This window comes from Miscanthus floridulus, chromosome 10 (genome assembly GCF_019320115.1).
Source record: "Miscanthus floridulus cultivar M001 chromosome 10, ASM1932011v1, whole genome shotgun sequence".
In the NCBI taxonomy this organism is placed as follows: Eukaryota; Viridiplantae; Streptophyta; class Magnoliopsida; order Poales; family Poaceae; genus Miscanthus; species Miscanthus floridulus.
The window spans coordinates 35,908,170-35,935,825 of record NC_089589.1 but is presented as its reverse complement, the minus strand read 5'-3'; the positions used below and the strand labels follow the sequence as shown (position 1 = coordinate 35,935,825).

The following is a 27,656-nucleotide window of genomic DNA, read 5'->3' as shown; positions in this document are numbered from 1 at the left end:
GGAGCGATGGATCGTGTGGTGGTGAAGCTTGAGCAAGACTTGGCGCCGATGGACGAAGGCAACGATGAAAAGCAAGTTAAGTCAAGATCGATGAACCAATATGATCACGTGATGACATGAAGTGGATCATATCATTGTTGATCGTGTTGGTGCATGTGTTGCATCGACATTGGAGGAGATGGAATGGAATGCGCAAGGCAAAGGTATAACCTAGGGCATTTCATTTCACCGGTCATATGTGTGTAGAGAAGTTAATGATCAGGCTTAGGATAGATGGCCGTACTATCAAGAGGGGCAAACTTGTTTGCATATCGGTCATCTAGTGCCACTCGAGTGATCTAACTTTGCGTCGTTGCTAGGATCGAGTGGCGTGGCAAGTTGAGTGGCTAATCCTTTGAAAAATGTTTGTGAAAAGCTAACACACATACACATGGTGGTGTACACTTGGTGGTGTTGGCACATTTGCAAAGGAGGAGTTGGAGTTGAAACGGATCAACTCGGTGAAGAAACTGAGGCAAAAGCAGGTCACTGTGAGTGACCGGACGCTGTCCTCGGTAGGACCGGCGTGTCCGGTCAGTGGTAGCAGTTGGGCGCGTGTTGACTGACCGGACTCTAGTCCTAGTGGTGACCGGACTTGACGACGGTGCATCCGGTCAGTGCTGACGCAGTGGCACGGACGTAGCGTTGACATGTGGCAAGCGGTGAAGGACCAGACTCAGGTGCTGCGTCCGATCGTGACTCACCTGACGCATCCAGTCGCAAAACAGAGCCTCGGGAAGCTCTCTAGAAACGACCGAACTCCGGCCTCGGCGCGTCCGGTCGTTGGACCTAGGCTCATCTGGTCATAGGTGACGTACTATGACATAGGTGACGCTGGAGTTGGCGCGCGGGCACAGAGCTGATCGGACGCTGGTCTGTGTCCGGTCGTGCAGCACCGGACGCGTTCGGTCGCAAAACAGAGGCTCAGGGAGCTCTCTGGAAATGACCAAACTCAGGCGTAGCAGCGTCCGGTCATCCTCGCGGTGCGTCCGATCGTAGCTTAACCGTTGAGATCGGGCGCCCAGTATTTGAAGCTAGGGATGACGTGGTAGCCAGACATTGACCGGACGATGGTAGGGTGCGTCTGGTCGATTTGACCGGCATGTCCGGTCGCTATGATTTTTACCCAGTGAAGGGGTAACCACTATTTTAGCCCATGGGGCTATAAATAGAAGTGTTGGCCGGCCTTTGGCTGGGAGCTTAGAAGAGCTTAGCACACTAGAGCCTTGGTGGCTTATGTGATGGTGCTTGGGAGCCCTCTAACTCACTCTAGCTTGATAGTGTTCATCTGATTGAGTGAGTGAGCGATTCTAGTGTGATTGCATCGTGAGGTTGCATCAAGTGGCACTAGGTGGTCGTCTTAGAAGCTGGTGTTGCTTGTTACTCTTGGAGGTTGCCACCTGTTAGACGGCTTGGTGGTGGTCTCCGTTGAAGCCCGCAAGAAGCTTGTGCGGTGCTCCGGAGAAGAGCTTTGTGTGGGGCATTGTGCTCGCCCCGTGGGAGCCACGAAGAGCAACTCTAGTTGAGCGTGTCATTGAGCTACCCTCACTTTCAGGGTAGGTTCTTGCGCTCCCCGACGTGCAGGCTTGGCGGGTGATGCCAATTAGCCGCCGAACCACCAAGTGAGTGGTCGACACAACGGGGACGTAGCATGTTCGCAAGCACGTGAACCTCCAAATAAAATCACCGTGTCAACATTGTTCTTCCCGTTGGTTTGCAACCCCCTTACACAAGCTTGTAATTACTTTCATATACATTGTGCTTGTGTAGTTGCTCTTGTAATTAGTTAGCTTGTGTAGCTCACTAGTTACCTTCTTGCTTGTGTAGCATAGAAGTAGCTCCCTTGCGTGGCTAATTTGGTTTGTGTAACCTTGTTAGTCACATTGCTTAGTTTGTATAGCTAAGTATTTGCGCTCTCTAATTTGGTTGGTTGCCTTGTTATTGAGCATTGCTAGTGAGCTAAGGAGCTTTGTGTTTTTGCTTACTAGAATTGTGTAGGAGCTCCCCGGTGTGCAAAATACTAGTGGCATAGATTTGTGTGACCTTGCTCCTAGAATTGGATAGGTGAGCTCTAGCTAGCCCGGCACCTTTGTTGCCTATATAGTATCTTTATAAGGTGCTTGTGAACTTCGTTAGAAGGGGTGTAGTTTTGGCTAGACCAATTGTTTTAATTCCATATTTGTTTCGGTCAGCCGGCGTGATTAAATTTAGAAAGGACTATTCACCCCCTCTAGTCGCCATCTCGACCCTACAGCGGTCGGCTCCGATGGGGTATGTGTCATCGGCGGTGGCGAGGGTGCTAGAGCAGCCCACAGCGTCGAGGGTGGCCTGGGAGACGGTGCTTCTCTCAGGGCCTCTCTAGGTGGCGGCCCTCCTCGCTCCCCTGCTCGCCTAGGCCTTGCGGTTCACCACCACAGCGCCTCTGCCAGGGCAGCCTCCATCCGCTCCATGTCCTCCTCGCTGATCTATCATAGTTCACCACAAGGTAGGTCATGGACGCGCTGTGATGCTATATTACAAGTGTTTCTAGACGTTTTTTTCGACATGTTGCAAGCCTATGTTTCAACTGTTTCAGTTATTTTAGATATATGTTTCAATTGTTTCATGCGGATGTTGTAAAAGTAGATCGAGATGTTGCATATATTGCAATGGTTGTGCATATACGTTGCAAGTGTCTATCCCCAATGTTTCATATATGCTTTTTATACACGTATGTTGCAAGTGTTTTAGACGCATGTCTCAAGTGTTTCATCTGTGTTCTATTTTCTGTTGCAAGTGTTGCATCTAGATATTTCAAACGTAGATCGGGATGTTGCACATGTTGCAATGGTGTTTCAACTATATGTCCCAAATGTTTCATCTATTTTAGACGTGTGTTGCAAAGGTTTCATCTGGATGTTGCAAAAATAAATCTGGTGTTTGAATGTTGTAGTTGGCCTGACCTGCCACAGCCACCTGCTTTTTGCAGCTGCTGGCCCCGCGTGCATGCGTGTGGGAGCGGAGGGGCACGAGTGGTAGGCACGGGAAACGAGAGCGGGCGTAGATCAAGACGCGGCCCCATGTGGGCACGCGCATGCGCGGGAAACAGAGCGGCATGGGCCCCACGTGAAGCTGGCGTAGGCGTGCGGGTGGGTGCGTGGGGCAGGCGCACTTGGCGCAAGTGCCTGGACGCTAGCGCCCGGATCAGACGTCCGGGCGCTAGTAGTTCCATTGGTTGAAAGGGATAGGACAATTTCTTTTTTTTTTGTTTGAGAACAAAATGTTTAGGATGGCAAATCTAATATATATATGGTGTCCTTGTCAGTCTCTGTGCCATTTTTCTAGGACCGCAACGGTTCATGGGGCCCACTTGTCTCTCAGCGTCCTTCGTTTCTGGGACGGGAGGATATATCCTTAGGGATATCCCTCGTCCCACTCGACTCTGAACCAAACACCTTTAAAATAAGGACCGCCCCTTCCCATCCCTCATGGTCCCATGAACTAAACACACAATAAAGTCTTCGTTTTAATTTTGACTATCTCCCATAGTACTACTCTTATATGACCGTATCCCCATATAAAATTGTTATATTAGGGAGACGAAGCTTTTTTTTTTTCTAATTTCAGCCCCTAATAGCTCTTCTATTTTTAATGGCCACCAACATCTTCATCGTCTCTCCTTAAATAAATGGAAGTTGCATCTCCCCCGATAGGTTGGACTCATCCCAACTATTACTCATCGGACATTCTTCTTCCACATCATCGGCAATATTGGAGAGAGTGAGGAGGCGGAGGGAGAGCGACAGTAAAGACACCGAAGCAAGTGTGTGGACGCTTGAGTGCCGACAACAGACCCTCGCGATGTCAAACTAGAGCATTGGCTCATATGCGAAGCATGCGAGGATCTACGTCTTCCACTACCGACAAGTCCTCGAGAGACGCCCCCAATGGTGACGGTGCATCGCATGTGTCTAGGATAGCATCTATCCAATAATCTAAAAGATGTATTTGGGTAGCCCCATTATCAATTTAGTGTATGTTTGTTTGATCCCAAAACCAAGGGAACCGGAGGGGATTAAATTCCCTATAAATCAAAATATCTCTCATCTCCTCTCAAATCTCTTTGATATTGGTATCAAATGAACGAGGCATTGAGAGAGTTTTATTGGGGAGCTGTTGGAGATGCTTGTAGTTAAGCCACTGAGAAAAAAAAATACACGTAAAATATAGATCCTATTTTGAATCTTAATATGTGAATTTGGCGTTGGGGCTTTCCATGACGTATTAGCCCTTAGCAAAGTATTATTGTCATTATATTTCGTACTCTCTCCATTTATTTTTAGAAGGCTTATTAAAATTTGGAGAAGTGTAATCTGACCATCGATTATATTAAAACATAATCATTATATAGAATTTGAGTAATGGTTGGTTAGAATTTATGAAATTTGCACCCCTTTTAATCATAATACAACCCATATTTTGAAGTGGAGAAAGTATTTTTTTTACCTTGTTTCAGTTTTATTTAGTACGAATTCACATTGAATCTTTTCTATGTAAATTTAGCATGTTTGTCTCGTCTTCAGCCCTATATATGTTCCTTTACACGTACTCCTAATATACGCTGTTATAAGCAAATAGTGAGGTGGCATGAACCAATGGGCCTGCTTGGTGCCCAACGGCCCGTCTGTTTAGGAAAGCTGGCTGGACTCATACTTGTTTAGCTTCTTCGGCCTATGGAGGCGTGCAAAGTTTTTTTTAAAAGGACGATAAAAGTTTTGCCGTGATTTTTATTAGACGGTGAAAGAAAAAAAAAGATAGTATCAGCCCAGTTTTTTTAATGGAACTGAGCCAAACCATACAACTCCGCCACAGGCCAACAACAGGCAGCTCCGACCAACTCCGCCACAGGGAACAGTCCAAGCAAAGGGAACGTAGCTGGCGGGGAGAAGAAGGCCGGAATCAGAAGAAGCCCCAGTCGCTTGCCCCTCCAGCCCTCCACGGATCTCAGCACCGCAGCCCGCATGGCGAGACACACGGCAGCCCGCGCGCCGCCGCACAGCACGCACGGTATCCCGCGCGCCACCGCACAGCACGCGCGCAACCGCGGCCCGTCCACTAGAGCCGCCGGCCACGCAGCACACGCCGCCGGCCGCACCCGCATCACCACCGAGCCACCACCATCAGGAGGTCCACACCGGGCGCGAGCCGACCCAGGACCCGGTCCGGCCGCAGCCGGCCACCTTCGCAGCAGCCCCGGCCACCGTCGCAGCAGCCCCAGCCATCTCCGGGCGCGAGCCGACCCAGGACCCAGATCCAGGCGCGGGGGCGACGGATCCGGCCGAGAAGACACCGGATCCGCACACCCCTGGCCGGGAACCGTCGACAGCCGCCGCTCCGTGCAGGCGGCCACCGGAAGAGAGAGGTGGGGAAGAAGAGCAGAGGGCCTAGCCGCCGCCGTCCTTGCCTTCCTCCGATTTGCCGGAGTCCAGCTCTGGCGGCGACCAGGCAGTGGCGGCGCAACGGGAGGTCTCTAGGGTGGGCGGAGCGGCGCCGCCCGAGCTGCCCCGTAGAGGACGACGCGGGGGCTTCGGTCGGTCGAGGTGTGCAAAGTGAGCAGGAAAGCCCGGAAAGGTATGGGCCTCTGGCGACATTCTTCGTCTCCATTTTTTTTTTACCGTTGTGTGTTTTGCTTTGTGTCGCTGAACGGGTCCTCAACATCTGTTCCAGAAAACTGCTAGCACTACATACCTCTTCAGGTTTGCAAGAGCGCACATGCAGGGAGGACGGTTTATTAGGAAGTTTGAGATGTTTTTTCTTTCAGAATAGGAAGTTTGAGATGTTAGAGCCAAGCCACATTGTTCGTCATTCCCATATGGTGCAGTCCATGCATGCGTAGCTCTTGACCCAGCTGAAGATGGTGATGATTTGACCAAAAGGATTGTATTCACGAGTATTCACTCTGGCATGTGTCGTGAGTGCTTAAAAGAGAGATACTGATGCATCATCTGAACATATCATCATGAAATCTAATCCTGTCAAAACGAATTTATAGGTGCTTAAATAAGCTTAGCTTAACTAGTACTTTTTTGTTAGCATATTTCAGCACCTGGAGCACATATCTTACTATAGGAATCCTGTCTCCAAAAGACGGGCAGCGGATCGGGCCACGTCAGCCGTTTACCCGCTAGCCGTTAGATCGAGCGTTCGTGCGATCTGCTCCGTCTGATTGCGGGTCGGTTCGGGCGTCGACCCGTAAAGCCACGAACCTTCCTGAGGGTTGCCCGTCGTGCAGAGGAAACAGAGCCGCGCGGCGCAACCGCGCTCGACCTGGCCGTCCTCCGCCGCCCCCGCACCTCCGTCATCCCGACGCGGCCTGGTGGGCCAGCAGCCCCAGCGCGGGCGGGGTGCGTGAGCGTTGTTCCCGGTGACCCTAGCGCAGGCGAGGTACAGGCACGGCGACCCCGGCCTCTATGGTCTCGGACATCCCGGCGCGGGCGGAAGCCCCAGCGGCCCCTGCGACCCCAGCGCGACCGGCGTTGCGCGCGTGGCGGCTCCGGCCATCCTGGAGCGGGCGGCGAGCGCAAGCACGGTGGCTGCGGCCACCCCGGCGCGGGCGTGAAGCTCGAGCGCTGCAGCCACGGCGACCGCCCCCCCTCCCACGGCGACCCCGGCGCGGCATCCCCGTCGGTGGAGCACTCGGCCCTCGCAATGAAGCTCGGTCCGCGACTCAACTGCGCGGCACGTCGGCGCCCTACTCCGCTCCCTACTCGGCTGCCCAAAAGGGAGCAGCAGCCAGCTCCTCGGGCAGGCCTTGCGTCTCCTTGGCCTGTGGTGCGGACGCGGCGCACCAGCGAGGCGGCGAGGCGGTGCGAGCGCGGCCGCCCGACCGTGGCGTGGGATGGCCATCGGCGAAGCCAGCATCCGCGTGGGAGCCCTCCTAAGTAGGGCAGGTGCACATGGGAGATTTCCTCCGACCTCCGTGTAAGCATAACATCGAACATCTCCCTTGCACTATTGATGTGCCTCTATCTCTTGGCCGTGCAGGAAAAGGCAGCTTCTCGCTGGCCTCTCGTCCGCAGGAAGACTTCACATCTTCCAACTTGGATGTGTACGGTATGTCGTCATTGTACCTACAACTTTCTGAGCATCATCGTAGCATGGTGTTTCATGTGGAATTTGGGATTAGTACTGTTTGTATATAACGATCTATTATATTCTACCCTGCTTCATATGCTACTGAAGAAATGCAATGGGGTATAATACAGAGCCTTGCAAACATTTTTATTCCATTTCCATCCACCCTTTTCATACCTGTTATATACATTGCTAGATGTGAAAACAATTCAAATTTGACTTAGCAAACCAAGTTTGTAAAGCTGTGCTTGTGGTTTTCTGAACTCATGATCATCCACAAAATCACCTTAAAGCTTATGACTCTTGTGTTTCAAGCTCCCTGATAAATGATACCATTTCATGTCCTGTGTGTGCTTCTTATATTTTATTCACTGAATGGAGACATCACTATTTATGCAGCCCTTTCTATCAGATAGACACTAGAGGGCAAGACGAAAATAAAATGTTGACTGCAAGAGGGTGCCATAGCTGCCCTGTTGTGTAAGCATCTTATCTATCACTGACGATAATGTAAGACATGGAAAGTGACACTGTACTATATTTTGTCATGATATCTATCTTTTTAGTGATTTTTTTTCTTCAGATTTGAAGTAATCCTTCTCATATGAATTCTTTTGAAATGTAAAAGAGGGAAGACAGTAATTAGCAAATCACAAACATGCAAAAGTATGATCAAACTTCCTGAATTATAGTTAGGTTACCTTCTTATGGCCATGGTGAACGAACAATGATGCATTAATTACGTATGGTGCAAATCTTTTATACTCCTGAAGTAATTATATTTTATTCTTCATAAAAAAGATCATGATAGAAACTTAGGAGTATATTCTTCTGCCTCTGACCAGAAATTTTAACTCTTTACCGGTGTCTACGCCTCACGCTCATAAATAATCCTATACATTTTTGTTATTTCAGAATTAACAATGAAAAGTTGTGTTCTATGCAACTCTAAGGATTTATATCCCATGTCAGAAATTTCTGCTAAAAAGTTGCTTGAACAGGTCTTGATCGATCTTGTATATTTTTGCAGTGAAAATTTTGATTAAGATCATCCTAATTCCTACTCCATTGGCTGATACCTGAAAAAGGTGAATTGTTGAAAACTGACCACTGAAGGTGGTATTCTGAAATTACATAGTGCAGGAAGATGAAGAACTTTGTCAAAGTAGAACTGAAAACTAGAGATAGATATTTGTACTCCATCAGATTTGTAAATAGTAGTTGTGAAAACTTAACCACGCCTCCAAATAAAACTCTACAGATATCATACTTCAAAAATCAACAGTTATTGTCATTTGTTATTGAGTGCACACCTCTTCTTTCCCAGTTTTGACTCTGCAGGGAGTTCTGTTAATTGTTCTAGAGGCACAGTAGAATAAAAACCGATATAGTTTCTGATGGCAAGCTGAATTTCAATGTGACTACTATAACAATACTAATTATTAGAACATGTACTATATCTTTGCTCAATATATCCTCCTGGTGATAATTTTCCCTGAATAGTTGTTTTACATGGAGCCTGTGTTTCACATGTGATTTCTGATATCAGAATTGGGATAGAAAGAAATCATTGCTTCATTCAGTTTTATTACCATTTCAGATTCATCTTAATCGTAAGATGCAAAAGGTCTAACCTTGCTATCTCATAATTTGTACACATTGACAGTATATTTTGTACTATATAGGAAAAAAGAAGGCGTGCATGAAATTATTAACATGCCAGTTCTTTCCATTCTCCAATCACAGGTCACAACAACTGCTAAGCGTTCTTTCTTTCACTTGCTCATGGTTTTCCTTTTCCCATGTGGCTCTTCCTCTTCAATTTTCATTTTCTCTTAACCTTCCATGTGCTAAAACGTGCATGGGTGACTTCAGATTATCCAAGACACAGGAACATAACCCGTCATAGAGTTCATTCAAGAACAGAGTATATCAACACACGATTATCTTCGGATGGACTCACATCACAGGCTGGTCAAACACGGGTAGGCACGCGGCAACGCCACGCGTAGTTTCTAGTGAGCATCTTATCTTATCCATACATGTACATGTAAGCACCGGGCCGGAGAAAATTAAAAAGACAGACAGAGATTTTTTCCCCCCTAGTCAAAAGTCATACATATGTGCCCTGAGCACCGCGATTGTACATGTTCTAATACTGTTATACTGGTCCCTCTTCTATCTGTTTCTCGTCAGCTTGCTTGGAATTCTCAATCCTCCTCCATATCGCATGGAGGCCGGAACAAACACGAGAATATAGGCAGCCGAAGACCTGGTCCCTGATCGCTCCACACAAGCGCCCCACGCCGCTGCTGCAGCCTGCCGCCGACGGCTGCTGTCCCAGGTCGACGTCCACGAACTCGCCCAGCTCCTCGCGTGCTCCCGGCCGCAACGGTTGCTGCGCGGCCGGCACGGTGGCCGCCGGTTGTGACATCGATCTCGCTCGTCAAAGGACGAAGAGTATATATATTGCTGGATCTCTAATTCGCGTCGATGGCTGCAGCTACCTGCCAGATTTGCTGATTATATAAATTATTAAGATGGCCTTATATTTTATTTTATAAAGACATGCATCGTAGTCATACGACTCGGATAGCGACAAGCTGCCGGATTACGAAGCGGAGAACGTACGTACGTACGTGAAAGAATTTATACGCACCAGTGCACCACGCAGTCCTTGTTCCTAGTCGATTTCGACATGTGGCGGGTTACCAACGGGCTCGACCTCTGGCTCCCACTCCGACAAGGAAAAGGCGACGGAAGCATCGTTCGAGCGAGATAATTGTGCCCCACCAGCACGAGAGAGGCCAAGACCCGCGCTGCTAGCAAAAAAAAAAAAAAAAAAAAAAATGCGACAGACTTGCTACCACCCGAATGTCCTGTCCAGGTGTTAGCGTCCGGATCCTGTTTGTACAGAGCAAACGAGCACCTAACGTCGGGCTCACGAGGGAACGCACTAGTAGTGGTCCGCGCCACTCTGGACATCGTTCGTGTCACCGGCCGCTTCCAACGCGTATCCCATGTGCAACAAACGGATCCACTTTTGAAATATCAAGATGCAACAGTTGCAACATATAGAAAAGGCAATGAAACACTTGCGAAAACGCCTGAGAAACTTTTGAAACTCATTGCGAACATATGCAACATCCAGATGAAACATTTGCAAACATACATATGAAACACCTGAAAACACCTGAAACATATACTTGCAACATGCATGTATATGCAACATTTAGATCTACTTTTACAACATCCAGACAAAACACTTACAACATTCATCTGAAACAGATGAAACATTTGGAACATACACTTGAAACATACGTGTATAGCCATTACAACATGTGCAATATCCCGATCTACTTTTGCAACATCGATATACAACACCCGCAATATACCTCGGAAACATCTGAAATACTTGAAACATACGATTACAACATGCGCTTTTCAGCGTGACATCTGCTTGCTGTTTGAACGAATGGAGGCTCGTCGACGTGGAGCTCGAGGGCGTGGAGGTCGCCGATGTAGAGCTCGTCGGCGACACGAACCTCAGCAGGGCAGGGGCAGAAGGATGGAGCATAGCCACGACGGGAGGCCTAGCGCGTTGGGCTCATCGTGCGCGGCGCGGGCGCGAGCGAGGACGGGGTCTGTCCCGTGAGCAGAGCGAGCGGGCGACGCAGGCGGAGGTGGCGTGGGCGAGTGCGGGATCCGTCCAGACGGATGGACGCCCAATAAGGAGCGTTTCCGAAAACGCAATCCCCTAGTCTCTGGTTGACGCGGTTCGGTCGGTACCAACAAGCATTATACAGTAATCAATTCAACAAATCATAATGTTTGGCCTGGATCGAAACTCTATCCAATACAGGGGCGGATCCAACGGTGGGGCGGGGGGGGGGGGGGGGTGGTGCTCGAGCCCCCCTACCCATACCGGAGCTGTGGAACCCTGGAGCTCCTATGGATTTTTAGACAAAGTTCTATAGTGTAGGTGGGGCTGAGACTTAAGATCGAGCAGCAGTCGGAGGTATGTGTTGTTCAGCCCCCTCTAAATTTTTTCCTGGATCCGCTGCTGATCCAATAGAACATTAATTGTTCGACTGTGTAGTTGGATAAATCGCTGCATGCAACAACATAGCACAACAATAACGTTCGAGCACGCTGCGCAAACAGATCTTATTAAATCATAGCTAGATGCCACGTAAGCATATAAGTGAAAGAAAATGTAGCTACTACAAGAATAATACAAATTAATTAAGAAAGCGCAAAACCTCAATGATGTTTGTGAAAGCAATGTTCTTGTTCTTGAGGTTGAAGACATTATTCATCTTTTGGGAATGCTTATTTACATGCGCGCGCTCGCGTCGTGCGGCAGGCACACCCGTCGCACCCATCCGATTCGATTCACGCCTGTCGACGGCCCGTCTTGATTCGCGCCCGCACCCACCACCACCCCACCCCTCGTCTTTCCCAGCTCTGTCGAGCCTATCTCTTCTCCTCTCCACCACCCCCAACCATCTTCTTCTCCAACTCCGGTGAGCCATCTTCTCGTCTCTTGCTCTTTTTCTTCCCCAACTGCGGCGGGCTTAGAAGAGAAGGGGCTCGGGAGAGGCAAGCCGGGCACGCAGTGAGGACGGCGGAAGGGCAGCTTTAGGGTTCTGGCGGTGACCGGACCAGGTGGAAGAAAAAGACGCGGCCATGGCGACAGCGAGAAGGGGGAGGTGGAGGAGGAGGCTGCCGTGGGGTCACACGCTCGGACGTCGCCGGAGGAAGAAGAAGACGCGGGCCGCGAGCGGAGTCACAGGAGGAAGAAGAACACAAGGGTCGCAGGAGGAAGAAGAAGATGCGGGGGCGCAGGAGGAAGGAGGCGTGTGGGCGGAACTTCCTAAGCCTGCACACATGGGGAGGCGCTCCACTTTATTCAGTCCCTCCATGATCTTAGAATTTCTAGAATCGTTGGGGCCATTTGTTGCCATCTTGTTGGATATCCTTCATCATTTATGGCACCGCGCATGCATTTCTTGTTAGCTTTAACATTTTGTCTATTTCTAATTAACTACTAAATCTGTTCCAAATTATAAGAGCATCTCTAAGAGTCTTTCAAAATCTCACTCTCTAAATCATCATTTGGAGAGTCATTTATATAAAAATCGTTTTTTTATATCTTTTCATTCTTCAACCGTTCTTCTATATCTCATGCGCACTCTAGAGAGCTATTCTCGTCTTCTATTTTTTGCTAGCGAAAAATCCGGAATAGAAGATGACTATATTTGGATAACCATTTATGAAAGCTGTTGGAGGCTAGTTTTTCACTAAAATCTCTATTCCTACCATTTAGGAATGATATGAAGAGTATCTTAGAGATGCTCTGAGACGTTTTGGCTTTTTGGCCCCATTCGCTTCGTTGAAAAAACAAGATAAAACACTGTTCTGGCTGATTTGTTGTGAGAGAAAAACACTGTTCCGGCTGAAAAAATAAGCTAAAAAAGACGGATTATAAGAGAAGCGAACAAGGCCTTTATAGATACGTTGCGTTTGCTATATGCATAGTAAAAATAAGGGGAAATTGGCTAGCAGACACTAAAGGTGGAGGTTGTTCGCTGGAGGACACTCAAAGTGGAGCCATTTGCTGGAAGACACTCTCGTTGCTAATAATTATGTTACTGGACACCGCACTCCTTGTTTTATTCATTTTCAATAGTTAAGGAGAGAGAAGAGCGGTGAAATGATATTCTTGCTCCTGTCGCTTTCTTCTTCTCTCTCCCATTCTCTTTTTTCTGTTTTCTGTGTCGGCGCACGGAGACGAAGCTGAGGCGGCGGCTGCCAGTGTGGCGGTTGTGGCGGTCAAAGCCCCGCTGCTGCTAACCTCGCATCCCTCCCCCGCGCGCTCGGAGCTCGCCGGCCTCCATGGCCGCGATCTCCATGGTCGCGAGCTTAGAGCGTGCCCCCCGCGTCTGCTCCGTCGCTCAGAGCTCGGAGCTCGCGCGCGTCTGCTTAGAGCTCAGAGCGTGTCCGCTCGGAGCTCGCGTACGTCGGCTCCGCTGCTCCGTCACGCCATCTCGTCCGCCGCGCCGTCGTGCCCATGGTTTCCTTTATCGGCCGAAATCTCCTGATATTTTCGATATATTCTTTTTATCCGTAGGTGCCGATAAGAAAATATCTATCTTTTTCGTATAAATTTTGTTTAAATTTATTTAAATTTACTTAAATTCAAATCAAATTTTATTTGAATTTGGTTCGATATTTCCTATATATCCTGTTTATCCTCTGTATCTGTGACCCCCGATAAATTTTAATTTCTGGAAATGAAAACCTTGGTCGTGCCTGCGTCCGCTCGTCCGCTCCGCCGCACCGCTTGTGCCCGCATCCACTACGCCGCGCTGCCGCTCGTGCCCGCGTCCGCTACGCCGCGCTCGTTCGCTCGCGCTTGCTCGCTCGCATCTGCTCCGCCGCGCGCCCGCGCCGCCGCTTGTGCCCGTGTCCGCTAGCCCGCTCGCATCCGCTCCGCCGCGTCGCCGCTCGTGCCAAGACCAGACTGTAAGTCCGTGGCCTCCGTAGTTCGACAGCTGACGTGAATAGAAGACGATTGCAAGTGTGCAAAATCAGAGAAAGGAGAATTGGAATTGAAGGTTTGAGGACCCAATCTCATCTCTAATTTTGTTGGACGGGTTGACTACGGCAGCAGCAAGGCCACATGCGGCGGCTGCACTATAGATGTGGTCGGAACCTTGACTGCAGGGCAGCAGGCAGAGTGGCTGGGTTCCTGGTCCAGGAGGAAGGCGATGGGGCCATCCTTGTGCAGGGGGACGGCAGCGCCGGCAAAGACCCTCCGCAGCATCCCGATTTCGCCCCGTTCGTTTGGTCGTAAATGATCGTAAATTTTCAGCTAGAACAGTATTTTTCTCTCACATCAAACCAGCCAGCAGTAATATTCCACGATCGTATACGATCATTTCAGCCCCGGCCGAACAGGCTGTCAGTTTCCTCCATGTATTAGCCGAGGCGTCTGTCAGCAAGAAGAAAGTGAGAGAGGAAGAAGAAAACGGTATCGACAGGAATGTCATTTTACCGTTCTTCTCTCACCTTAACCGCTGCAAATAAATATAATAAAGGGACGCGATGTCCAGTAGCATAATTATCAGCAACGAGAATGTCTTCCAGCAAATGGCTCCACTTTGGGTGTCTGTCAGCAAACGACCTCCACTTTCAGTGTTCGCTAGCCAATTTTTCCTAAAAACAATATATCTAAAAAAGCCAAAACGTCTTATAATTTGGAACGGACGGAGTGAGTTTCATGCATGGCTGCAGCACAAGCAGCAAAGGCCGCAGTTGGTTGCGTTGGTGTTTTTGTAGAGTTGGCCCATAATAGCGGACGCCGATTACTTTTGGAAAGAACTGGCTGAAGTCAAAACTTTTTTTCTATTATTATCCAAAAATGGAGTCAGCATTGCCACCTTTCTTCCTCAATATCCACTTGTGTGCCGACATGTAGGTTTATGATTTGGTATAGCTGCCAAGGACGCGCGGCTTTATATGTGCCTATATATGGTGGCATCTTCCGTGTGGTAAAGATTTCTAATGGTGTAGTAGTGCGATACCGTTTTAGTAACAAAAGTTAAACATTTTTAATTTACCTTTTTAGTGCTTAATAAAGCTTCATACGGAACGTGCCAACGGATAAAATAGACATCTATCTTAGCACACATTCAAAGAGTAACAGATGTAGACGCTGTCATGCTCCAATAAGTCTTGACAACAAGGCCCTAGCTTTTTTTTTAGGAAAAACAAGGGACGTCGATAAGGCGCGACCCGTCGCGCACATAGCGCGCGACCCCAGGTCCCCCAGCCTGTGCGCGCGAACGAGAGCCTCATGGGTGTTCCTCACTTCCACTTGAGTGATGCATGGCGTCCGACCAGCCCTGCTACTCTGCATGTCATGCCGCTGACGCAAACCACACAAAAAAAAAAACGAAAACATTTTATTTGAATTGCTATAACTTTTGAATGTTGTATTTGTTTTTAATTCCGTCTGCACCGTTGTATTCTACGTGATGAGACGAACAAAACTAGACCCTGTTTACATATGTTTCGAACAATTTTATTTTAGTAACAATTTATGTGTAAATGTGTGCTAGAAGATTTATATAAGAGTTACTACCATATAATCCTAAAACTGCTACTCCAAAAGTTTTTACATAGTTTCTATAGCTTGCATCGTCTCCAATTCTCCATGGACTGCAATAAGCCGCGACGGGTCGCCCAAACGTCAAGAGCGCGACCCTACTCCGTCTCCGGCCGCGCGCCCAGCGTTTGGAAAAGAGTGATTACGGCTGATGCCCCAGCACTCCCTTGCACGTTTTCAAAAAAACTAACATTTTTTTAAAAAAAAACTATAACTTTTGAAATGTGTATCCGTTTTCAAATCCGTCTGCATTAGTATGTTCTACGTGACGAAACAAACAAAACTAGACCTCTTGACTATGTTTCAAAGAAATTTTAATTTAGTAGCAATATATCTGTAAAAATATGCTAGGAGATTTATGAAAGAAGTTGCTACCATGTAAACTAAACTTGCTACTTCAAAAATAAACTAAAGTTTTTACATGGTATGCACATTGATTGTTATCATGGGAATATAATAAATTTGTTATATAGTATTTACATAAAGGTACTAACCCTCAAAGAGAGTAACGGACTAAAACAAGACAAGCTACAACCTCGGGGGAACTTAATAAAATAAACATTGCATAAGCTGCCAATTAAGCAAAAAGTTATTATAAAACACATTACAAAAAGTCAGGAAACCTGACATGCTGCCAACTTGGGGATTTATTAAAAAATAAGGGTAGCGATAATGCGATATAAAATAAGACAAGCAGCAACCTGGGGGCAAATTATTAGAACAAACATTGCATAAGCTGCTAACTAGAGGAACAAGTTATTATAAAACTCGCTATATAAGCCGGGAAACATGAGGGTAGTGATAAAAAAACAAGTTGCAACCTGGAGGCAAATTATTAGAACAAGCATCGCATAAACTGCCAACTAGAGGGGTAAGTTATTATAAAACCCACTATATAAGCCGGGAAACATGACTAGCTAAAAATTAGAGGGGCATTTATTAAAAAAAACAAGAATAGCAACACAAAAATAAGACAAGCGACACGCTGAGAGACAAATTATTAGAAGCAACATTGTATAAGGTGTCAACTTAGAGAGTAAGTTATTATACAACTAATATGTAGGATTTAGGAATACATTCGAATCTAAAAGGGTGAGTGAGACCTGAAACTAAAAAAGCATTAAAAAAATACTGAAAACTAAAACAAAAAAATCTAAAAAAACTTGACTGAAAACTAAAAATGGGAGCAAATTCTTTTCTGGCAACTTATGTGTGCAATGCACTACCGGAAACTGGCTCTTTGCCGAGTATTTTTTAGGCTTCGCCGTGTGTCCTGGACACACGACAAAGCTACTGATTCCGGTAGTGATGGCTACCCTTTTGTAATAACTTATACTGTCGGGTTCATAAACCCGGGGTCCCTAATGGACCTGCTTCTCAGCAAAAGCTCGTCCCAGCAGACGACGTTGCGAACGATGCATAACTCCTGGGTCAGCCCAAATACCTAACGACAGGTCGGAAGAGCGATCCAGTCTCCGACCGGAAGGCCTGGCCAAAGAGGGAGCGACGCACGCTTCCGACTCTGACCCGTCTCTCTGACCGGAAGGCTTGGCCAAGGAGGGAGCGACGCTCGCTTCTGACTCCGACCCGCTTCTTCGACTGGGAGTACCCCGAACATCTGCTTACAGCTCTTCTCCGACCGGCGCGGTCGGAGCCGACGGGTAAACGACCGAACGGGGACGCCCGCTCGGTAGGGACCCAAAGAATCAGGCGGAGCAAGTAAGGCAGGGCGCTCAAAGTCAAACCGCAATATCGAGGACCGTACCCTGCACACCTACAGGACAGTACTGTTAGGTCATATCAGAAGGGTACTTTATGACCTTCCAGGCATGACAGAACACGAACAGTGTTGTGGACGCCGATATTTGTCCTACAGTATGGCAGGCGCCGACATTTGCCGTACCAGAAGAACACGATGGAGCCTACCACATACATCTGGGCGTCAATAATATTGTGGGCGCCGATAAACCATCTTGTACCCGATGGCATGGGTAACAAGAGTAGGGCGCACACACTCTCACTCTCTCTCTCACACACTTGTAAGACCACCCCCTTCGCCTATAAAAGGGGATGCGCTCACTCCTAAAAAGGGACGATTCAAGCAATTACGACAGATCAATTCTGTCTCTCTCTGCTAGCTTTAGGTATTCTGAGCACTGAAACAGCTTCACTGCTTCTAAACACTAAAGCTATACAGAGCGCACGTTCCAATACTTAGCGCACGTAGAAGCTCCCGTCACTCTCGGCCCTTCAGTCCAGAGTCCGATCGGACCTCTTACACCCCCATCTTACTCCCACTCGTTTGTAACCCCACAGCAAACTTCGAGCACCTGGGCTCAGGAATAAAGTCTCCGATCGACCCAGACTGGACGTAGGGCACGTTGCCTGAACCAGTATAAACCCTGTGTCATCGAGTGTTAGGCCACATCCGATCACAACGTACGGCAAAACGATAAATATTTACTAGTTGGTCACTTTTCGCACTGACATATACATTGTAGGTGAGGCAACTAATATACAAGATTTAGGAATTCATTCGAATTGAAATCTGCAACTAAAAAAAATAAAAAAAACTTGACTGAAAAATAAAACTAAAAAACTAAAAAAATTGACTGAAAACTAAAACTAAGACGATATTAAAAAAACATGACTCATAACTGGAACTTAAAAAAAAACTTGACTGAAAACTTAAACTAGGGTTAAATTCTTGTGTCAACTTATGTGTGGAATGGCTATCCTTCTGTAACAACTTATACATCGTAGGTGAGACAACTAATAGCAAGATTTAGAAAGACATTCGTACCTGAAAAGGTGACGGACTGAAACTAAAAAAACAAAAAACTAAACCGAAAACTAAACTAAAAAACTAAAAAATAACTAAAAACTGAAATCGAACTAAAAGAAAACTCAAAAGCAAAATGATGAAACTGAACCACTAATAAAACTGAAAAAAGAAGAAATCACCAAAACACTCAAATACCTACCAATAATGGGAGGTGAAGCACTGAAACAGCTACCTAATAATGAAACTGAAAAAGTATAAGGGGCACTGATGCACTATAGGATTCCTGGGTTAACAGTGCAACTCGCAAAATAACAATACTCAATATGGTTCATGGGAAAAACTAGTAGTTATACGCCCTGTTCGTTTGTGCTTGTTTAGCTTATAAGCCATGGCCTGTTGGCTGGTTTGGTGTGAGAGAAAAATACTATTCGTTGACTGATAAGCCAAGTACGACCAAATGAACAGGCTGATAAATGATCCTGATTCACAGCAACATTCATGGAGTAATGTGACAATACAGAAAAATGATGCACAGAATGATTCTTGGAACAATGTAGCAGAAGAAGGCCTCGAATTCTGCCGCACAAAATTCCTAGGATAATCTGGCTCCAACACGAGTGGGCAATTTCTGATGCTAAAGCAATCAGATTCTTGGGATGGCTGGAATGCTGTGCATACTGAGAACTCACGAGACAATGCTCAAGTCGATGGAAAGAGAACTGATTCTGCTGACAAGGATTGGAAATCAGATGGATGGGATGGCTGAATGAGCCCATGAATCAAAGCTTCAGTAAGATGTTCACATCCATATATTGCACTTATCTTCCAGTAATACTACTGTACATTGTGAGCTGCAAATAGAACAACGTGTTTTTTTTGGCTCAAAATAGGAGCCGGACGAAGGGAAGAGAATTTAGTACACAAACACACTTGTGGTCGGTGAGCGACTTGTAGACGGCGGCGAGGACGCGCCCCGTGACGGCGGCGCAGGTCTTGATGTCGTGGCCGCCGTCGGTGAGGATCTCGGGCTCGACAATGGGCACTGTCAGCACCGGTTCTGTCCCAGCGTCCTCTGACCGCGACGACCCTGCTGGAGGCAGCGTTCGCGGCAGTTCCTGTCCTTCGCCAAGGCCCAAGAGGCGTGTCCGGCCCAATCCACATGGGCCTCGCTTACTCCACTTGGCACCACACTTGTAACAAAGGCCCAGAGCACGACGATACGCCTTAACTGCCTGGAGCTTGGGATCAGCAGTGGTCGAAGAAGCAACCGGAGCAAAAGAGGCAAGGCCAGGTTTAATAGCTTGCTTCTCGGCCCGAGGCGGCAACGGCAATGGCAAGGCCGTCTTGTGGGGCGGCGGGAACTTGGACGCAGAATTCCAATCACCAGCACGACCATGCTTGATGGAACCGGAAACCCCAGCTTCTTCCTGCAGCAATGCCAGAACACAAGCAGTATCGAGGTTTTTTGGACGTTGAACCAACACGACGGCTTTAATGTCAGGAAAGAGCCCATCAATGAAACGCATAGTGTAATACACTGGGTTGGTGGAACTGGAATATGCAGACAACTGGTCGACCAACTCGGTGAAGCGTTTGACATAGTCAGAGACATTAGTCTGCTGACGGATGGAGAACAGCTGACGGATCAAGAGTTCATGTTGGTCACGATCGAAGCGATCGTGCAACAGCTGACAAAAGGTGGACCAAGACGAATTGCGAAGTTGGGATTCGATGGACTGAAACCAACGAGCAGCAGGACCTTCCAGATAGTGCTCGGACACACTGATCCACAAGGATTCCTCGACACCGTACATGGCGAAATACTTTTCACAGCGACGACGCCACAGACGAGGATTATCACCATCGAATTTAGGAAAGGGCAACTTAGGGAGTCGACCAGAGGCTGCAGAGTTGTGGTGGTAGTCAGGAGGTTTGTGGGGCGGAAAATTGGGCGGAAGAGTGTACGGAGGATGAAAAACAGGTGGAGCAAAGGAAGGAGGGGCAATGATCTGTGACAAAGAAGGTGGAGGATGGAAATTGGTTGTAGCTGCATGAGGAGATTGGAAATTGTGAGGACTTGAAAATTGAGGGTAAATTGATGGAGAAGGGTACGGCTGATGGAAATTAGGCGGAGCTGAAGCGGGAATTGAAAATGCTGGAAGGGAATAATTGGGGGAAACAGCGGGTGAAACTGTGAGCGGAGGGGAAAAATTATGCGGGCCTGTTGGTGGAGGGGGACAAGGGGGACAATTAGGAGTGGTAAGAGGGTGGGGCGGGCAGAAATTGGAAGTAATTGGCCAAATCGGAGGTCGAGGAGGAACGATGATAGACGAGGGCCGATCAGACACCGAAACACAAACACCCGATGAATTTGGAAAGTGGGGTGTAGCAGTCGTACCGTTGGCCGGGATATGGTTCCAGGTCGTGACGACCCCAGAGCCAATACCCCGTGTATTCGAAGCAGTGCCGTGCCCGTTGGGGCCATCGTTGGTAGATCCGGCAGCTGGCAGCGCCGACGTCGAGGAAGGGGAGGGCAGAAACTCAATCCGCCGAGCAGACGAGTCTGGCAATTGCTGGTCCCAGTTGGTGGAGATGCGCTTCACCTCGAGCCGAAGGTCGTCCACCATCGCCTCCACCGTTGGCCGCCAGGAACCGAGATCCGAAGCCGCCACCTCCAGAGCCGTGACGCGACTGTCGCGATCGTCGGTGGAGTGGGCGAGGCGAAGGGACTCCAAACCGGAGCATGTAGACTCCAGGGTGGTGAGGCGGGCGTCGAGGGCCGCATCTCGGGCGGCGTGGTCGCGGTCCTGGTCGGAGAAGCGGCGCTCCCACTGCTCATCTTGCTCGTCGAAGCGGCGGATGAGTGTGTTGAGGACCTTCTTGAGGTTGGGATCCATAGCGCCTTGGGCACGGCGGAGCCTGGTGAAGTGGTCGTGCGGCGGAGGAGGAGGAATGGAGGCCAGATTGACGCCGACGTCTGATACCAATTGTGAGCAGGAACTACAGAGCTAGAACTCGATAAAGAAGAACAAGAATGTACGATAACGAAGAGTGCTTGATTAACAGGAATGTATTAGGGTTTACAACTTTTCCGTGTCCCTTCTCTCACTCCTTCCCCACACATATATTCGTCTACTGTCGCCACATGGGCCCGAGCACCCGTGGATTGGGCCGGACACGCCTCTTGGGCCTTGGCGAAGGACAGGAACTGCCGCGGACGCTGCCTCCAGCAGGGTCGTCGCGGTCAGAGGACGCTGGGACAGAACCGGTGCTGACAGGCACGAGCCCGAACTCCTGGCAGATCAGCGTGTACCGCGCGAGGCCCTCGGCGTTCTGTCTGACGGCGAGCTCGGAGGGCTCCACCGCGGGGCCGACCTTGAGCACGGCGTGCCACTTGGCGAAGCGCGCGCCGGTCTCGTAGTACTTGGTGCAGCGCGTGACCAAGGAGTCGAGGCCCTATGTGGTGGTCTCGCCGTTGGTGCCCGCAATCTCGACGGTGCCCTTGTCGACCTTGATCTCCGGGGCCGCTCCGTCGTCGTCCACCGCAACCGTGGATGGCTGATGCAGAAAGCCCAACCACGACGACGGCAGATTAAGGAAGAAAGAAGGGATTTGGACACGGGGCGAAGAGAGGGCAGACCTTCGACGACAAATCAGAGCAGTTCCTCCGTCGTCGCCGGCAGCAACCTGCTCCACCCACCGCTCGCTGCTCGGCTTCCGACAGCTACGTCGCCGGATTCCGCGGCCGGCTGCGCTGCCGAAACGGAAAGGAGGAGGAGGCTGAAATGAAAAGGAGGAGAAAGGCCAAATGAAGGCGTGGAGCAACTATTGGGCCGGGCTTGTTTCAGACGCGTCGCGCGGTCGCCAAGGAGCGCGACCAGTCGCGAATTAGACTGCGAAAAACAAGGCCTCCTCCTAGTTCAAGGACATATATTGAGCCCATCTATACCTTTCCCTTATTCCTATACTACCTTGTCTCATCCCACAGAAGGCCACGTCGCCTCTTTTCCCTGACCATTAGATTTTCCATCAACGGTAGATCCCTCCCGTACGGTCAAAAGGAGTGAACCAAAAAATTAAAAATAAAAAACCGCCTCCCGAAAGCTTCTGCGACGCTGCAACGCGCGCGCCCAGGTGCCCTCCACCGCCCTCTGTGTCGCGATCTGCGGTCGCTCCGTGCCGCTTGCCGCCCCTGCCAGCGCTGCCGCACCCGCTGTCCCCATCGTCGGCTCCCTCTCCTTCCCTACCTCCCGTCCCTTACCCAATTTCTATGCCGCAACCTCCACCTCCATCGATGGACGGCGACGACTGCTCACGCCCACGCCACCGCCGACTCCGGCTTCCTCTGCCGCTGCCTCCGCTTCGTCCCCGCCCCTGCACTACGTAAAAAACGATTTTTAGCAATGGTTCGATTTTTTTGTAGGGGCGCCTGGTGATGGAGCCGCCCATACAGTGGCGTGCTCGGGTGCCCAGACACCAGCCGCCCCTATAAATGCAACAGCAGGGGCGGCTGGTGATACGAGTCGCCCCTACAAATGGGCTCTGATTTGTAGGGGCGGCTCAATCACCAGCCGCCCCTGGAGTTGCTATTTGTAGGGGAGACTAGTGATTGAGCCGCCCCTACAAATGCCCTCGTATATATAGCTCCTTTTTGTAGGGACGGCTCAATCACCAACCGCCCCTACAAATGACCCACATATAAATCAGCTGCAGCTCCTTCTTCCTCCTCGGGTCACTCACTCCAACCCGTGAAAGAAAGGTGGGGAGGCCTTGGCACCTCCCAAAAATTGCTCTACTAAGGGGGGGAGGTTTTGGTCTCAAATCTTTTGGTGGAGAGGTCGTAGAAGGTAAGAAAATGCTATTCCACACTTTTTTTTGAAGTTTTAATGGTTAGTTAGTGAGTAATTAGAGTTTTGCTTTTCTCTCTCTTCTATGGTGCTTGAGCTACTTATGAAACAAATTAGACCCAAGTTTTAAATGTACTAGGGTAAATTAGGGAGGGGAACAAGATCATACCCTTATTTGGTCCATGTTTCTTGATTTTAGTGAACAATTAGTTAGTTTTATGGATGTTTTATGTGCATGTGGATCTAGATCTAGGGTTTGGTTTTTTTATTAATTCTGTTTTTGTAAATTTATGTTTGATGAAATTGGACTAGGGTTTGTATGAAAGATATTGGGTAAAGTATAATTGTTGCTAATTGTTGTCTTTGAAATTGTTTATTGTAATCAATAAATATGTATTTTAATTATTTATGGATAAATGTGCCATTAATTAATTTTCCTCTACAATGGTGTGTTTGTATGCTTCATGTAATTATATTAGATTTATATTCATATATATCTAAAATATATACAATTATTCTCAAGTAATTATTAATTTGTTTTATTTTTATATATATCTGAATAAGTAGTCCTTTAATGTTTGTTTTGTTGTTGTTGTTGTAAAAGATGGAGTACAGGAACTCTTGGATGTATGGTTCGTTAAGATTCAAGGCAGGTTTCTGTGAAGAGGTGGATAAATTTATTGAAGCCACAAAGAAGCATGCAACAACATTGAAAGAGAATAAGGATATAATTATTTGCCCCTGTAAAGATTGCAAGAACCGTATGATATGGACAGATGTGACTATCATCAGATCACATTTGATTATGTGAGGATTTGTTGAGGACTACACAGTGTGGATTCATCATGGTGAAACGGTTATTGTTAACGACGAGGATGAGGAGGAATACGACGATGAAACCATAGAATCTCTGTCCCAATATTTAGCAGAGCTTGATGCACGAATGGATTTTGAGTTTGGCAATGAACAAGGTGGTGATGCTGGTGGTTGAGATGGTAACGGCGAAGGTGGTGCTAATAATAATGGTAGAGCACGTGTCGGGGATGAAGACGATTTGGAGGACATGATTCGAGCCCTTGGACAAGAGATTTTACTAAATAGCTCGAAAGGTCTAGAAAATTTGGAAAGGGTGACAAAAGCATCGAAAAAGACTATGTATGGTGTTGAAAAGGGCTGTCCGACACATTGGACATTGCTACGTTTTGTGCTTGAGCTGCTCATCCTGAAGACTAAGTACGGCTGGTCAGACTGTAGTTTCAATGATCTATTGCATCTCTTGTCATGGGTGCTGCCACAACCAAACTCAGTTCCCGCCAACACATACCAAGCAAAGAAGGTCATAAGTCCATTGACAATGGGGGTTGAAAAAATCCATGCATGCCCCAACCACTGTATACTTTTTCATGGCGAAACATTCAAGTCACTAGATAAATATCCCCGGTGTGGGGCCAGCCGGTACAAGAACAATGACCTTTACGATGGGGATGAACCCTCCACCGGGAAAAAGAGGAATAAGAAGGGTACAAAAAAGGTGGTACAAGAATCTCAGCCCCTAGAGGACACTCCATTAGGCAACGATGCAAAGCAGAGAAGAATTCCTGCCATGGTGGGATGATGAGCGCAAGGTGGATGATGATAAGATTGCACACCCGGCTGATTGTAGTCAGTGGCAAAGGTTTGATGAGAAGCACAAAGAATTCAGCGATGACCATGTGATGCTGACAGTGTTTCTACCTATTGCAATCAGGGCTATAAAGCCAGAGTTCTTGAAAATGGCCATCACCCGCATGTGCTACTTCTTTTCAAAGATCTCACAGAAGACGATTGGCAAGCAAGAGCTGAGTGACCTACATGAATTTGTGGTGGAGACACAAAACCAACTGGAGTTGTGTTTACCTCCTGCTTTTTTGATATAATGCCACATCTCATGATTCACATGGTTCATCAGATACAGGCGCTGGGCCCTTGCTACTTGCATGAAATGTGGTCCTACTAGCGGTTCATGTCGGTTCTAAGTCGATACGTGCATAATCGAGCATACCCAGAGGGCTCCATGATAGAGGGTTACAGTACTAAAGAAGTCGTCGAGTGCTGTCAAGAGTACCTAAAAGTACAGAAAGGGATTGGTAAACCCGATTCTCGTCATAAGGGTAGGCTGGCTGGGAAGGGCACCAGTGGTAGAAAAGTGTTCATTGACCATGATTACAAAGAGGTGAGTCGGACGCATTACAGTGTCTTGCAGAGTACACAACTGATGCAACCGTACATTGATGAACACTTGGCTATCATTATGGAGGAGAAATGGCCGTTTGGATGATTGGGTCATGAAACAACACAAGCAACAACTAACTACATGGTTGAAGGACCAAAACATACCGCCTGGAGAAACCACATACTCTATTACCATCAGTAGGTTGGCAGAGGGGCCATCGAGATAGGTGACATCTTGGAATGCTTATGACATCAATGGGTATACATACTATACCCATGCAAAGGATAGTAAATATGTGAACCAAAACAACGGCGTTCGAATAGAGGCTCTCGATGGATTGGGGCGAAAGATCCAATACTTTGACATCATTGAAGAGATATGGGAACTTGACTATGGAAGGGATATAACGGAGGCCCTGTTTCGATGCCGCTGGATCAAACAACACCAACTGAATGAGATCGGATTGAGAGTCCTGGACCTTAAGAATCTAGGCTACCAAGATGACCCTTGGGTGCTCGCTTCACGTGTCGCATAAGTTTTCTATATGTCTGACCCACAAAGTAACCTCCCCCCGAAGAAGAAGACAAAGTACGTGGTTGCCTCCGGGAAACAGCACATTATTGGAGTTGATGGTGTGGACGATGTTGAAGCTTACAATAACTACGATGAGATGTCGCTATTCATAGACTTTCCTAAGAAGATCAGTGTTGTGGAAAAGAACCTCTCCAAAGACATATTGCCATGGGAACGAAAAGGTGTCAAGGGGAAAGTCGTTACAGCGGGCTAGCTAGTTGTTGAACGTGGAGTGTTTGTGTAAGTGTGTGTTTGGAAGACTTCATTTATGCATGCGTGTGAGACTATATATTTATGTACGTGTGTAAGACTACATATTTTTGTATGTGTGTGAGACTACATTTATGCATGTGTGTGAGACTACCGTTTGCAACATCCAGATGACTCTATTTGAACATCCACTCTATTACTACTAAAACTTTATGAAATCACTTAACACTTTATGAAATGAAGAAATTTTTAAATTTAAAAAAATGACAAGTTCGAATGAGATTTTCAACCATTAAATTATTTCAGCTGAAAAAGTGATGAATACCAAAGTTGTATAACTCATCAAGATCTACAACTTTTATTTTGATCATTTCTTCATCTGACAAAGTGATATTAAACATTGTTCACAAATCAACATGTTTCTCGTATAGTTCAGGAAACTATGAGTCATATGTGAATTTATGAACAATGTTTACTAATACTTTGTCACATGAAGAAGTGACCAAAATAAAAGTTGTAGATAGTGATGAGTTCAACAACTTTTATGTTCACGACTTTTATTGTTGAAATCATTTAAGGTTTCAAAATCTTGTTTGAAGTTGTCATTTATTGAAATTCAAAATTTCAACTGTCCAAATTTGGTCAAATAAAAATATGATCAAAATAAAAGTTGTACATATTGATGAGTTCTACAACTTTGGTATTCATGAGTTTTTCATCTAAAATCATTTACTCTTTCAAAATATTGTTTCAAGTTGAAATTATTTGAATTTTAAAATTTAAATCGTTCAAACAAAGTCACCTGACAAGATGACCAAAATAAAAGTTGTACATGTTGATGAGTTATACAACTTTTATGTTTACAATATTTTCATTTTATTTCATTTAATGTTATAAATTATAGTCGAAGTTTTAAAATTCAAATTTTTAATTTTTGTTTTTTTATTTTCTATATTGTTTTGACTACAATTGTTTATATATATTTCTTCATATATAGAATAATACAAAATATTATATTTGTGCATATACACAATTGTTTTTATATTACTTTTATTTTGGTCACAATTGTTTTATATATACACAATTGTTTTTATAATACAAAATTAATAATTTAAAAAAATAAAAAATATTTGTAGGGGCGGTTGGATCAGGAACCGCCCCTACAAATGCATTTGTAGGGGCGGCTGGATCAAGAACCGCCCCTACAAATCATCCCGACTATAAAACCAAGGGCGCACGGGTGTTGTCTGCTGTTGGGCGCTCTCTTCTCCTCCGACGCCGTCAGGCTGCCCCATCGATGCCGGCCCGCGCCCCTTCCCCGCACCCGCGCGCCCCCTCCCCGCACCCTCGCCGCCTCGCCGCTCCCGCTCCTCCCCGCCCTAGGGTTTCCAGAGGAGCGGCGACGCCGCCGGCGAGCGAGGAGCCTTCAGCCTCCAGTGGTCTAGCCTCGGTAGAGGATCCAATCTAAAGTGAGAGACCTGAAACCTGCGGCTGCGAGGGACATGGGACCACGACGAGCGTCGTCGACGCGCAAGCAACGGTGAGGTCGTCCCCGATCTGAACTTTTTTGTTTTTGTTTTCCCCCTCGTTCTCAAGCGACATGGTGACAGCAAGAGTGAGAGTTGGGAATCAGGATGGATCATGGAACCCCCCAAGGGCCACTTCCTCCTCCGATTCAATTGACCTCGGTTGATGATTGGCCTA

At 47.4% G+C, this 27,656-nt stretch overlaps 1 protein-coding gene across 1 annotated transcript; it reads left to right on the top strand.

Moving 5' to 3' along the window:
* The first annotated feature begins 4,751 nt into the window (after window positions 1-4,751).
* On the top strand, window positions 4,752-8,690 carry LOC136488402 (uncharacterized). Its single transcript, XM_066485345.1, has 5 exons — window positions 4,752-4,766; window positions 5,138-5,649; window positions 7,063-7,131; window positions 7,552-7,632; window positions 8,183-8,690. Exons 1-5 carry the CDS (start codon window positions 4,752-4,754, stop codon window positions 8,196-8,198), a joined length of 693 nt encoding a protein of 230 aa, XP_066341442.1. The 3' UTR covers window positions 8,199-8,690.
* Window positions 8,691-27,656: the final 18,966 nt, after the last annotated feature.